Source organism: Microcaecilia unicolor, chromosome 6 (assembly GCF_901765095.1).
Source record: "Microcaecilia unicolor chromosome 6, aMicUni1.1, whole genome shotgun sequence".
NCBI lineage: Eukaryota > Metazoa > Chordata > Amphibia > Gymnophiona > Siphonopidae > Microcaecilia > Microcaecilia unicolor.
The window spans coordinates 31,095,452-31,110,257 of NC_044036.1; the positions used below are offsets into that span (position 1 = coordinate 31,095,452).

Genomic DNA, 14,806 nt, shown 5'->3' on the forward strand with positions numbered 1-14,806 from the left:
GAATCATAGTTTTCTTCTTTGCTCCTTTCAGATAGCTGGCCAAGATTCTACCAATTCTATTCATTCCCGCAAAGTAAACAGCAGATTGAGCAGAGAGTTGAATGCCCGCCTTTAAGCTTAGTATTTTATTAAAGTTAAATTTGAGTTTCTGAAGTTTAATAAGATCCTCCGCCAAACCGGATAACATATAACTGATGTTCAGACAAAGATATTCCTTTTTCAAGTTGGAGTATCTCATTCTTATGTTGCTTGTGAATAAATGCGGAATGAGCAATAATGACTCCCCGGATATACGCCTTATGTGAGTCCCATATTGTTAAGGGAGAAACATCTGTGGTATTATTCAATTCAAAGAACGTTGCCGTATGATCTGTGATTTTCTGAAGAAAGGCTTCTTCCTGTAATAGAGAGGAATTTGAAGTGCCACATTGTGGATTTCTGCATCACAGAATTAATATTCAGAGTACACGTAATAGCAGCATGATCACAAATATGCATTGGTTCAATAGATGAGGTAGACAAAGTGTCAATAAGTGATTTAGAGAGAAACCAATAGTCTAACCTTGAGTAAGATTTATGAGGATTGGAGAAAAACGTACAATCCAATGTGTCCGGATGAAGCAATCTCCAAGCGTCAATCAGGCCATATTGGGCTATTAGATCATGAAGAGTTTTGTAAGAATTGGTAACTTTATATTTAACTGTTGATTTTCTATCAAGAACATAGTCTATAGGAATATTCATATCTCCCCCTATAAAGATGTGATCAACAGTAAGAAGTGAAATCTGGTGAGATAAGTCCTTGAAAAATTGTGGACAATCAAGATTAGGACCATACACACTAATAAACGCAAAAGTAACATTTTGAATATTCAACACCAAAATAACCTATCTGCCTTCTGAGTCTGTGTGATGGTTAGTGAACCTCTAGCCAATAAAATAGCAACACCATTCTTCCTTTTAAGACTAGGAGAGAAAAAAACAGGAAGTAAACCATTTAGATTTCAATTTTACAGATTCTAAAGCAGATAAATGTGTCTCTTGTAAAAAAAAGCAACTGATGCAGTCAAAGATTGTAAATAGGACAAGATTTTTTTTTCCTTTTTATGGGATTCAGTATACCTTTGACAATAAGAGAGACACACTTCATATGATTACTCATTTTAGTAAGAAAGAGGATATATGTTTGCGCTAAGGCACCCAAATGACGTCAAACACTGTTGCATTGTATGGTAAAATTATGTATAATCATACCTGATAATTTTCTTTCCATTAATCATAGCTGATCAATCCATAGACTGGTGGGTTGTGTCCATCTACCAGCAGGTGGAGATAGAGAGCAAACTTTTGCCTCCCTATATGTGGTCATGTGCTGCCGGAAACTCCTCAGTATGTCGATATCAAAGCTCCATCCGCAGGACTCAGCACTTAGAGAATTACACCCACGAAGGGACACTCTGCCCAGCTCACCACCGCCGAAACGGGGGAGGGGAATTAACCCAGCTCATCCCCACACAAGTGGGGGAGGGGAATCCGTCCAGCTCATCCCCGCGGAGCGGGGGAGGGACACCACACCCGCCGATGCGGGGGGATCTGGCTTATCCTGCAACCGCAACCGCGGGAGGAGCTGACTGACCCTAACACCGCCGAAGCGGGAGGGGTACAAAGCTGCCCTACAGCCGCACGAAGCGGGAGGGAGTGCCGGCAGAATTTTAAGTCTCAATCCAGCCCCGTAAAACGGAGGGGAGAGGAATGCAGCAGCTCACTGTAACACAAACTCGTCTTAACTCTTGAAGAATCCAAGTGAAAAAACTTGAACACGAAGTCTTTCTGAAGTAACTGAAGACTAAACTTGAACCTGAAATGCAACCAGAATAAAAACAGTACAGATATCTGGGAGGGGCTATGGATTGATCAGCTATGATTAATGGAAAGAAAATTATCAGGTATGATTATACATAATTTTACCTTCCATATCATCAAGCTGATCAATCCATAGACTGGTGGGATGTACCGAAGCAGTACTCACCCAGGGCGGGACATTGAAATCCATGACCTGAACACTGAAGCTCCAAACCGGGCCTCCGCCCGTGCAGCCACAGTCAAACGGTAATGCTTGGAGAATGTATGAGCCGAAGCCCAAGTTGCCGCCTTGCATATCTCTTCCAAGGAGACGGATCCGGCCTCTGCCATCGAGGCCGCCTGAGCTCTCGTGGAGTGAGCCTTCAGCTGGATAGGCGGCACCTTCCCCGCGGCCACATAAGCCGCTGCAATGGCTTCCTTGACCCATCTTGCCACTGTAGGCTTAGCAGCCTGCAGACCCTTACGAGGACCTGCAAACAGGACAAACAGATGATCCGATTTCCGGAAATCATTGGTCACTTCCAAGTATCTGATGATGACTCGTCTCACATCCAGATATTTAAGAGCAGAGTACTCCTCTGGGTAGTCCTCCCTACGAAAGGAAGGGAGACAGAGCTGCTGATTCACATGGAAGCGAGAAACAATCTTGGGCAGGAAGGAAGGCACTGTGCGAATAGTCACTCCTGCCTCAGTGAACTGCAGAAAAGGCTCTCGACATGAGAGCGCCTGGAGCTCGGAAACTCTTCTGGCTGAAGTGATAGCCACCAAAAAGACTGCTTTCAACGTCAGGTCTTTCAGAGATGCCCTCGACAAGGGTTCAAAAGGCGGCTTCTGCAATGCTCTTAGTACCAGGTTGAGATTCCACGCAGGCACCACTGAGTGCAGAGGAGGGCGCAGGTGATTAACTCCCTTGAGAAAGCGCACCACATCTGGCTGCGAAGCCAGGGAAGCACCCTTCAGGCGGCCCCTGAAGCAAGCCAGAGCCGCTACCTGGACTTTAAGGGAACTGAGCGACAGGCCTTTCTCCAGACCTTCTTGCAGGAACGCCAACACTGAAGAAATTGGAGCAGTGAAGGTAGAAAGTGAGCCTGCTTCACACCACGCTGCAAAGATACGCCAAACCCTGGCGTAAGCAGTAGAAGTAGAGCGCTTCCTCGCTCTCAGCATAGTGGCGATGACCTTGTCTGAGAAGCCCTTCTTCCTCAGACGCTGCCGCTCAATAGCCAGGCCGTAAGACCAAAGGGGGAGGGATCCTCCATCACCACGGGACCCTGATGTAACAGGCCCTGCTCCACTGGCAGCCGCAGAGGATCGTCGACTGAGAGCCTGATCAAGTCCGCATACCAGGGACGCCTGGGCCAATCCGGACCCACCAGGATTACCCTGCCGGGATGCTTTGCCACCCGGTCTAGCACCCTGCCCAACATGGGCCAGGGCGGGAACACATAGAGAAGCTCTTGTGTCGGCCACTGTTGGAGAAGAGCATCTACTCCCAGGGATCGAGGGTCCCGTCCTCTGCTGAAAAAGCGCGGCACTTGGCAATTGGCCGATGACGCCATCAGATCTAGGCTCGGCTGGCCCCAGCGCTTCGTGATGTCCAAGAACGCCTGAGCAGATAGCTGCCACTCTCCGGGCTCCAAGGTATGGCGACTGAGAAAGTCCGCCTTGACATTCATGACTCCGGCAATGTGGGCCGCTGAAAGCTGCTCCAGGTTCGCTTCCGCCCACTGGCAAAGATTCATAGCCTCCTTGGCTAGAGGGGCGCTCTTGGTACCTCCCTGGCGGTTGACATAGGCCACAGCCGTGGCATTGTCCGACAGGACCCGTACAGGCTTCAACACCAGTACCGGGATGAACTCCAAAAGCGCCAACCGAATGGCTCTGAGTTCCAGGAGGTTGATAGACCACTTTGCCTCTGCAGGAGACCAGAGCCCCTGCGCTGTCCTTCCCAAGCAGTGGGCTCCCCAGCCCGACAACGAGGCGTCCGTCGTGACGACAATCCACTCTGGGGTCACCAGAGGCATTCCCGCAGACAACTTGTCTGTCTGCATCCACCAGCTCAGCGCCTTGCGCACTGCTGGGTCCAAGGGAAGGCGCACAGCATAATCCTCCGACATCGGAGTCCAGCGCTGCAGCAAAGAGAGTTGAAGTGGTCTCATATGAGCCCTGGCCCAGGGCACAACTTCCATCGTGGCCGTCATAGAGCCCAACAGCTGCACATAGTCCCAAGCCCGAAGGGGAGAGGCTACTAGGAACTGGTCCACCTGAGCCTGAAGTTTGACTATCCGATTGTCTGGCAGGAACACTCTGCCCACTTGGGTGTCGAATCGAACTCCCAGGTACTCCAGGGACTGAGTCGGGCGCAGCTGGCTCTTCTCCCAGTTGATGATCCATCCCAGGGAGCTCAAAAGAGCAACTACCCGGTCCACAGCTTTGCCGCACTCTGCATAAGAGGGGGCTCGGATCAACCAGTCGTCCAGATAAGGATGGACTTGTACCCCTTCCTTTCGTAGGAAGGCCGCGATGACCACCATTACTTTGGAAAAGGTCCGCGGAGCAGTAGCCAACCCGAAAGGGAGGGCTCTGAACTGGAAGTGTCGTCCCAGGACTGCAAAACGCAGAAAGCGTTGATGAGGAGGCCAGATGGGAATATGCAGGTACGCTTCCTTGATGTCCAAGGATGCCAGGAACTCTCCTGCCTTCACTGCCGCTATAACAGAGCGGAGAGTCTCCATGCGAAAGTGCCGCACTTTCAAGGCCCGATTGACCCCTTTGAGGTCGAGGATAGGCCGGACAGAACCTCCTTTCTTTGGTACCACAAAGTAAATGGAGTAACGTCCCTTGCCAAGCTGACTTTCTGGCACCGGAACGACCGCGCCCAGGCGGATCAGGTTGTCCAAGGTCTGCTGCACTGCCACAGCTTTGACCGGAGACTTGCAGGGAGAGAGTACAAACCCGTCTTTTAAGGGTCGGCAGAACTCTAGTTTGTAGCCGTCTCTGATGACTTCCAGCACCCACGCGTCTGAAGTTATTGTGGTCCACTCGCCCAGAAACGAGGACAGCCGTCCTCCAATCTGCACTGGGGCGTGGACCAAGACCCCGTCATTGGGTACGAGACCCTGGGGGAGGACCGGAGGGAGCACCTCCGGGACGGCGGTCTCTGCGAAAGGAATGCTGCTTGGGGGAGAAATTCCTCTTGAAGGAAGAGGGGGCAGAGGAACCCGACTTGCCCGGGCGGTACCGACTGGCTTCCTGCAACCGTCCTCTGGAGGTACCGGGACGAGTACTAGCCCGAGCCCTGACCTCTGGTAATTTCTTGCCCTTAGACGTGCCGAGATCGGTCACGATTTTGTCCAGCTCGACCCCAAAGAGCAGCTTGCCTTTAAAAGGCAATCTAGCCAGGCGGGATTTAGAGGCGTGGTCAGCAGACCAATGTTTCAGCCAAAGCCACCGCCGCGCAGAGATTGTCTGAGCCATGCCTTTAGCTGAGGCCCTCAAGACATCATACAGCAAGTCTGCCAAATAGGCTAAGCCCGATTCCAGGGCCGGCCAATCAGCCCTCAAGGAATGATCCGAGGGGGAAGCCCGCTGCACCATAGTCAGGCACGCCCTGGCCACATAGGAGCCGCAAACTGAGGCCTGCAAACTTAAAGCAGCTGCCTCAAAGGACGACCTTAAGGCCGCCTCCAATCCTTTAGGGCCGTGCCACCTTCCACCGGCAACGCCGTTTTCTTAGTCACCGCAGTGATTAAAGAATCCACGGTAGGCCACAGATAGGCCTCACGTTCACTCACAGCCAAAGGATAGAGGCGGGACATAGCCTTAGCCACTTTAAGGCTCGCTTCCGGGACATCCCATTGAGCCGAAATTAAGGTGTGCATGGCATCATGCACGTGGAAGGTTCTAGGCGGGCGCTTCGTTCCCAGCATAATGGCAGAGCCAACAGGGGCTGAGGGAGAGACGTCCTCCGGAGAGGAAATCTTCAAAGTGTCCATGGCCTGTAACAACAGGTTGGGCAAATCCTCTGGGCTAAAAAGCCGCGCTGCAGAGGGGTCATCCGCTCCATCCGAGCGAGGATCCGTCTCCTCCAAGGAATCCGCAAAGGACCGTTGGGAGACCTCAGACACGCTGCCCTCATCTACATCGGAGGAGACAAAGTCCTCCAAGGCCTGGGAATCAACCCGAGGGCGTTTACCTCTGGGAACCTCAACCTCTTTACCAGACGAGGGAGCAGGGGCAGCGTTTTGCATGAGGAAAGCCTGATGCAGCAGCAAAACAAACTCGGGGGAGAAACCCCCCAGACTGTGCACTTCCGCAGCCTGGGCAACAGCCCTAGACGCACCCTCAACCGGCGCTCGCAAGAGCGGGGGAGAGACATGCTGCGCATCCAAAATGGCATCCGGCGCGACACTCCGCGAAGGAGCCGCGCGGGAAGAACGGCGCTTAACTTTAGCCGCTTTTGTGCCGTCGCCCAAATTAAGGGCGTTCATGGCATTAATGTCTCCAACCTCAAGGGCGGCCCACGAAGAAGCCGTCCGAGCCGCGTGGCCGGCCAAGATGGCGGATGCGAGGAGCGGGGGATGGGCGTTTATGGCGGGAAAAACCGCCACGCCGGAGGAAGGACCGGGACATTCATCGGTCACGAAACTGTCACCCAACAAGGGCGAATCAGGCTGTAAGACCCCCGCATCCCCTCTAGAAGCGCTCAAGCGATCCGGGGAGCGACCCTTTGCGCCCTCGCCCTCCGACGCCATATGCCACGAGGAGAAGAATCAGGGAACCCCCTGCCCGCTATAAAAAGGTAAAAATTACCTGCTGTCCGCTCCGAGCTGTAACGAACTGGTGTCCCAGTGAGTAGCTGCAATGAACGTTTAAATAAACGTCGAAATAAACGCCTTTAAGGACGTTTAAAAATTTTTTTTTTTTTTTTTTTAACGGAGCCAGCGGGAGGGGGGAGAAAAGGAGGGACCTGGCACCACCAGGTTTGCACTTGCTCAAAAGAGCCCTCAACCCCAGGCACTCAACAAAACCTAAAAATTAGGCTTGGAGGCCTAGCCAGAGCTGCTGCTGTGTGTGACCACCACCTGCTGAGATAGAGAACATACTGAGGAGTTTCCGGCAGCACATGACCACATATAGGGAGGCAAAAGTTTGCTCTCTATCTCCACCTGCTGGTAGATGGACACAACCCACCAGTCTATGGATTGATCAGCTTGATGATATGGAAAGGATATTACATTGACCTTAACACAAAAAAACAAAACAAAACAGAACAGTCATGGCATAAAAATGTAAAAATAACAATAAAAGAGTATACCATAATAGTCTAAATCTCCCTTAGGAGTCTCCCGGAGGTGAGAGTGTGAATGGAGATGAAAAAGAAAAAAAAAACTCATCCCCCTCCCTAAAAGAGAAATATTAGCTACTATTAACCTTCAAATATAAGTGTACGACTACTTACAGCTCATGGTATATATAATATACACCATAGGCGGTCGGTGGCCCAACTGTTTGGGGAGGCTAAAGGGGGTGGAGTTAGGGATGGGGCCAGGGGTGGAGCTTAAATCCATAATTGTCTGATAACACACAGAAAAAAAATAAATAAAAATAAAAGTCACAATACTTTTATTAAATTTAGATATTAAATATGTATCATATGTCAAAGAATAAAGTGATTGCTCAAAGTATATACTAACCATAATCGCTCCACTGCAAAACACTATGCACATCTTTGTGGAAAAACACACTCAGAACTTTACTGTACCAAAAATATTACACTGGGCAGAACCTAATACACCATTAGGGGCTTATAGCCCATTTAGTTATGTTTAAACAAAAGAGATCTGCAAAAGAGATCTGCATTAAAAAAATATTTATTTTTATTTTGACCTATAAAACCACTTGTCCCTGAAACATGCCTAAAAACAGAATAATCCAGTTGTGTATCTAAAATGCTAATTCCTACAAATGAGATGACATTAAAATGTGATTCCATGTGCCCCAGCTTTAGCCTTGTTAAGATCAACAATCAAGAACAACCTGGATGCAACAGCTCAAAAGTTTGTTTGTTTTGTTTGGGCTGAAGGCAGTGAGGATGTCATGCTGGGGAAACACATTAACCAAATTGGCTTCCTTGTTTACTTACTGGGCTACAAAGGCTCACTTCCACTCGTTTTGGGAGTCTTGCATCTTTCTCCCCGTTTCTTCTGCTGCCTGCTGTCTCCCCGGTCGTCATTTTTACTGCACTGAAGAGTTCTGCCTCGGCACCGGCAATTTCAGAGACTCAGAGTCAGCCTTCTGCCAACGTCGGGGCTTCTCCTCAGGGGCGTCCAGGACTCTAACGTAACTTCCTCTTTTCTGCAGAGCTGGGAGGGAGTGAGACATGCCTGAAGAGAAAGCCCCGATGCTGGCAGAAGGCTGACACTGAATTGCCGGTGCCGAGGCAGAACTCTTCAGTGCAGTAAAAATGACGATGGAGACAGCGGGCAGCAGAAGAAACACAAGATGCTCAGGGTTGGGCTGGGGAGGCTTAGCCTCCCCAAGCCTCTTATACGGGGCGCCTATGATATACACGCATATACCATCTCATGAAAAAGATTACAAAACGTCTTTACATGAGTCACGTAGTTGTTTGCATACGGGCCCCTTCGTGTTCAGTAATATATTTTTCCAAAATAACAGTAAAAAATTTTTTGTGATTTCAAGACGCGTCACCTTCATGCGAGCAGGGCTTAAAAGACCAAATCGGGCATTCAAAGCCCTCAGACAAGGACAAAGATTTAGAAATTTCCTTCGAAGATCCACTGAATTTTTGGTGAAGTCCGGTAAAAATTGAAGGTGATTACCATTCCACTTAATGTTCTGTTGCCTCTTAGCAAGTTGCAGAATTTCGGAGACTTGAGGAAAACGAAGGATTTTCATTATACTAGGGCTTGGCGTTTTCCCGCCAGAAAAATTACCAGATGGAATTCTGCTATTTCAAAAGAATGCTGAAAAGAGATCTTCAGTAGCTTTGGGATAAATTCCTCAAGAAATTGAATGGGATTTTTCCCCTCTGAATGCTCCCGGAAGACCTAGCAGACGGATATTGTTCCGACGCTGTCGATTCCCTGCGTCGTGCATGTCTAGTTGTATATCCTGCACCATTTTAGTAGCATGTTGAAATACTAGGGCCTGATCTTCCATGCAGCTAAGGCGTTGTTCTAATTGATCCATTCTTCCTTCAAACAAATCAAGACGCACATTGATGCGAGCCACCTCTGACTTGATAAATTTTACATCTGAAGAACTCTCAGTCAACATTCCTGTTATCGATGTAAGTTGCGCTGTTATTAACGCAAAAGTAGCAATGACGTCAGGCTTGTCTCTTGTAACTTTCTCCGGCGATGATAGATCCAGTTTTGATCGTTTAGAGCTGGAACCCATAGTAAGAGTCGACTCACTCTTCAATTGTTTGCTAGTAGCCATTAATGAAGTGTTATTAAGCAAATATATACTTCTTACTTGTAGAAAAAGAAGGTTAAATCATGTTATTAAGCCAGGGAGGTGAAGAGCTCCTTTATCATGCTGCCATTCTTCAACCGCTCTCTAGCGCCCCCTGGCTACCTAAATATTTGTATTCTTTGGTTTGTTTCCGTTTCCGACTGTCAGCTAATATTCAGCTATAAAAGTCTTTTCAACAATTGTGATGACTCATCTTCTTGGTGTTTGTTCCTTACACCTCACTAGTTATGCATAATCTGGTTATTATTTCATGTAGATCTTTTGTCTTTGAAGCTAATACTGCAAGTTCACCGTATCACATGCTTGCCACTGACACAAACACATATAGACATCAAAAGAAACCCTGAAATGGAAAAATGCAGGTGGTTTAGGAAAATATTGTTTCACGCAGGATCTGCCACACCATCATACCTGCTTCTGGATTTGCTTCACCCTCTGATTGTGAAGTTTTGGGGCGCTGCACATCTTGAACACCACCCAGGCCCTCAGGTAGTAATAGACATCAAAGATAAGGGACAGTGGCAGCAGGAACAGGCAGACAAAGATCCAGCGGTGGTGAACAATCACATACTCCAAGCCCTTCCCCTTCACCCAGAGCAGGAAAAGGAACCCGAGCCCTGCCAGGTACAGCGCAGTGTCCATGCTGCAACAGAAAGATATGAGAGACACACACTGTAAATCAAGTAGCAGCTTGGCCGTCAGTGACTCTCAATCGGGTCCTCCCGTTATCTGTTTCTTTTTCAGCTAAATCTACAATGAATATTCATCAAATAGATCTGCAGATGCAAATCTACCCACTCAGTTATGAAAGCCCACCTCTATAACTACCCTAATCACTCCCTTCCTTCTTCTCTGTTCCCTTACTTAATCTCTGCACAGTACCAGGGCCGTGCCAATGCAGTAAGCGTGGTAAGCACCGCAGGGGGGCGCCTACCGGCACCTTTTTCCTGAGGTCAGATCACTTGCAAAATGTTTGACTTGAAGCTGTGATTCTCTTCTCTGCTGTCCCCTCTCCTACAGCAGTGCTCACTGAGACAGGCAGGCTCTGCTGAACTTGTTTGAAAGGATACACCCAGTGCCATATATGCGTTGGTGTAAAAAGAACTCCTCATTCAGGGTGAGCTTGAACAACATTCAAATTAAAGAGAACAGCCAGGTTTGGAGAAAGGTGTGCAACTGAGACTGGGGAGAAATAAAAACGAAATAGTGTAATTGTTAAAATCTTTAAGTGGTTCAAAGTTTTTGGGGTTTTTTTCTGAGCTTGTACACCCAGAGGAGGGCTTGACTGCATAATTATCAGGTAACCGGATAGCTACAGCTGAAAACCATTTCATTGGCTGGTGGTTCCAACAGTACCAGAGGAAGTTTAGCTAACGTGTAGTGTATAATAGCTGGTAAGTGAAAATTCTGATTGTTTTTTTTTTTGGTGTTTGTTTTTATATAAAAGATTCTCCTTGGATAGGAAGAGTCTGTGATATGTGAAAATATATTTTGCTTTAATGAAATTGCTAAACTTTAGAGTCAGAGGCTTATCAATGATCAGAAAAAGAAAGTCACCAGACAACAAAGGTAGAGAAAAATCATTTTATTTTCATTTTAGTGTTTGGAATATGTCCACTTTGAGATTTACATCTGCTATCTTATTTTGCAATGTATAGCAATTTGTTTCTAAGAATATTGCTGACAATTCCTGTCAGTGTGGCAAATGGTGAGCGATCATTTTCACGGTTAAAAATCATAAAAAAACTAGTAAAAAATGCCCATTTCAAAAGGGAAGGAAACGGGTGATAGCAAGGCCATCCCTCACCCTCCCTCCCTCGCTGTTCCAGACATTGCCGTCCCTCCGTTTTCACCCCCCTTTCCGCGACCCAATCAACCCCCCCCCCCTTCTCGGCGAAAAACATCCCCCGCCGCCGTCCAGTACCTGTGCTGATGGGGGACCCCAACCCCCGTCAGCAGAAGTCCTGTGCTGGCCTTCGAGGCATTGCTTCTTCAATGATTTTGTGTCCAAGTTGCTCTGCGTGCGTCTGACGTCAGACGCACGCAGAGGAACTTGAATCGAAGATCATTGGAGAAGCAAAGGCGCGAAGGCCAGCACAGGACTTCGGCTGACGGGGGTTGGGGTCCCCCGTCAGCACAGGTACTGGACGGCGGCGGGGGACGGTTTTCGCCGAGAAGGGGGGGTCGACTGGGTCGCGGAAGGGGGTGCAGTGGGCTGTAACACAGGGGGAGGGGTAGCCTCCCCTTGCTTTGGTATCAGCTGTCACTGACGTCAGTGCGTGCCTGCCTAGCAGACCACCTCCGAGGGAGGCACGGTCCCAGGCACATCCTGTTGGAGGTGAGAATTATTATATAGGATTATTTGCGATCAAGTATTTCACAAGAAAGGCTTGTAAGCCTTGCCATGATTGCTATAGAGAATGATATATGTGCCCAGTTAGATATCAAACATTTAATTACTAATTTCGTGAACATGAAAGTACGAAAAGCTAAGTAGTTGTAAACCCTCTATTTGTTCAGCAATCCCACAAAGATGCACTCCATTTGTTTTGCTTCTATTTCCTTTGCATCTTGTGCCCCCCGGGGGCAGGAGAACCTGCAACTACTCTTAGAAAAGGTGGGGAGACAGACTCTACATGCCCTTATCCACACACACCTAGGCAGGGCCGCCGAGGGGGGGGGGGGGGCGGCGCTCAAGTCCCGCCCGTCCTCGGCTCCGACTGACTGTCAAAGGGCCGGGCCCCCTGCATTGCCTCACCTCCGAAAGCGCAGCAAGCAGCTGCAGATCACCTCCCTTGGGGCCTCCTTCCCTCCCTGTGTCCCGCCCTTGCCTGACGTAATTTCCGTGAGGGCGGGACACAGGGAGGGAAGGAGGGGGGGGGGGCTCGAAGGGAGGTGATCTACCGCTGCTCAGTGTTGCCAGGTGGGCGGTTTTCCGCGACCCGCCGCGGGAAATTTTTGCCCGCGGCGGGTTGCGGTTTTTTGGGCTGTTTTTTGGGCTTCAGGGCGGTTTTTTGTGCGGCTTTTTCGGCCGCGGGGGGGGGGGGGTTAGTGACGTTTTTGGGCGGGTTTAGTGACGTAGGAGGCGGGGCCGGTGACGGCGGGGGCGGGGTTGATGACGGCGGGGGTGATGACGCGGGGGTGGGGGTGTCAGGGGCGGGGTTTGAGTTTGGGCGGGTTTTGGGCGGGTTTTGTGCTAGATTGGGTGGGAAAAAAATTTTCCACCTGGCAACACTGCTTCTTGTTGTTGCTTGCAGTTGAACTTGCAGCGCTTTCGGAGGTGAGGCGCTGAGGCTGTGAGTTCAATGCAACGGGCCTGGCCCAGTCTCTCGGCAGCCCTGCACCTAGGTACATGTCCCTATCCCAGCAAATCAATAAAACCAAACAAATATATCCCACACTGCACCGGCTTACCTCTCTAGAGTCGGACCTCGAGCCCAGTCCCACAGCACAGCAGGCTGCTACAGGAGCTTCCCGAATCCCGGCCAACCGCCGCTCACACACACCTCCTCCAAGCCGCCTGCTCCGCCCACTCACCTCCCAGCCGCCTGCTCCGCCCATTCCCTGAACTCATTGGCCAGGGCCTGTAGCCATCAGTGAGGCCAGATTATGCGTAAAGCAGCGCTCCCCAATGGGAAGGCGAGAGAAGGATCGGACCACAAGCTGCGGGGTCTGGGATTTGACGTTCCCGCCCCTTCAGCAGTGGCGGTAAGTGCCGGAATACGAGAAGTCAGTCACCCCAAGATCTAAGCGCTACACACTTCTCACCTAGCAGGTTGAGGAAAACAGGAGACGGGCTGAAGCCAGTAGGTGGGGCTTGCCGGCAGTAGGCGGAGCTTTAGTTCACCCAAAACGCTAGCAAACGTGATTGAAAACAAGAGCGAAAGATTATTAAAAACAAAAGCGTGCGTGGTCCATCTGTAAAAAGTGTAAAACTGTTCCATTCGGAAAGCCGTGCCTTAAAAGGTGGAGGACAAAAGATTTTGGTTTTACTTATTTGATAACTTTTTAATTTATTTGGAAGCTTCCCATATTTAGGTATAAATATCAGGAAATAAAAATTGAATATCACTAAAAACAGCTTAAAATTATTATAGCTGGTAGCAGTGGCGTAGCTAGGGTAGTTGACACCCGGGGTGGTCATTTTTTAACACCCCCCCCCCCCCCCCAAATCCAGTACTAGGCATGCCGAGAATACAAAACACTCAGGACCTATAGCGCAATTCTACCATACCATAAGCAGTCATTTCTACAACTCACACAAGCATCTTAAACGCTACAGTGAGCACTAGAACATCAATTCACCTATTGTAAAACGAAAACAGACAGATTAGTACAGATCGTAGATCCTGCACAGTCAATGCCAACCGAAAGCCATGTCTTTTTCACAAACACAGATACACCCTAATCCACTATAGAATAAGTAATCATAAACTTTCTATTTAGACAAAAATTAAACTGAACCCCCGATGCCAGACTCTGCATACAATGCAACACCACAGAAACAGAAAATGTCCCCTAGTACTGTGCAAAATATAAACACAGTGGATGTAAATTTGAAAAAACTAACAAATCCGATCATCACTTTACAAATTAACAAATAGAAATAAAACAAATATAGAAAATAAAATACCATTTTATTGGACTAATACATTTAGCTTTCAGAGGCCAAAACTTCCTTCCTCAGGTCAATACAGTATAGTGCTGTTATAGTATCCTATCCTGACTTGAGGAAGGGGGTTTTGTTCTCTGAAAGTTAAGTCAAAATGTATTAAAAATTAGTCCAATAAAAAGATTACCTTATTTGTATGTTCTATTTATAAACATTTATTAACACAAACACAGATACAATACTATACCCTAAAGCAAAAAAATAAAAAAATATATTTTATTTACAGTTTGTTGTCTCTGGTTTCTGCTTTCCTCATCTTCTTTTCACTGTCTTCCTTCCATCCAGCATCTGTCTTCGCTCTCTCTCTGAAATCCAGTGTCTGCCCTCTCTAATGTCCCTTCCATCCAGTGTCTGCCCTCTCTCTCTGCCCCTTCCATCCACCATCTGCCCTCTTTCTCTCTCCCTTCCACCCACCATCTGCCCTTTCTCGCTGCCCTCCCTCTCCCATCCATCCAGGGTCTGCCCTCCCTCATGCTCCCCCCCTTCCATCCAGGGTCTGTCCCCTCTCTCTGCCCCCTCTTTCCACCTGCACCTAGTTCCAGTTCCAGCCCACATCTCCCACCTGCCACCCTTTTCAGCCCCACTATCCCACCAGTCCCAAGCCCTTTTCTCCCATCAGTCCTGGGCTTCAGCCCCCAGCCACTTCTCCCTGTCCCCTTTTCAGCCCCTCGTTTCAACCCAGCCCTTTTCTCTCACCAGTCCCGAGCTTCAGCCCCAACCAGTTCTCCCTGTCCCCTTTAAAGCCCCCAGCCCCCACAGTTTCAGCCC

General features: G+C 48.9%; 1 protein-coding gene across 1 annotated transcript in view; it reads right to left on the reverse strand.

Moving 5' to 3' along the window:
- The window catches only part of DHCR24 (24-dehydrocholesterol reductase), a 46,768-nt gene extending 33,906 nt beyond the window's left edge, over window positions 1–12,862 (reverse strand). Inside the window, exons 1-2 of the mRNA XM_030205636.1 lie at window positions 12,781–12,862; window positions 9,778–10,009 (exon numbers count right to left, since the gene is read on the reverse strand). Coding sequence (XP_030061496.1) covers window positions 9,778–10,008 — 231 coding nt within the window. The 5' untranslated portion in view covers window position 10,009; window positions 12,781–12,862. The remainder of the gene's footprint in view (window positions 1–9,777; window positions 10,010–12,780) is intronic.
- Between the last annotated feature and the right edge of the window lie 1,944 nt (window positions 12,863–14,806).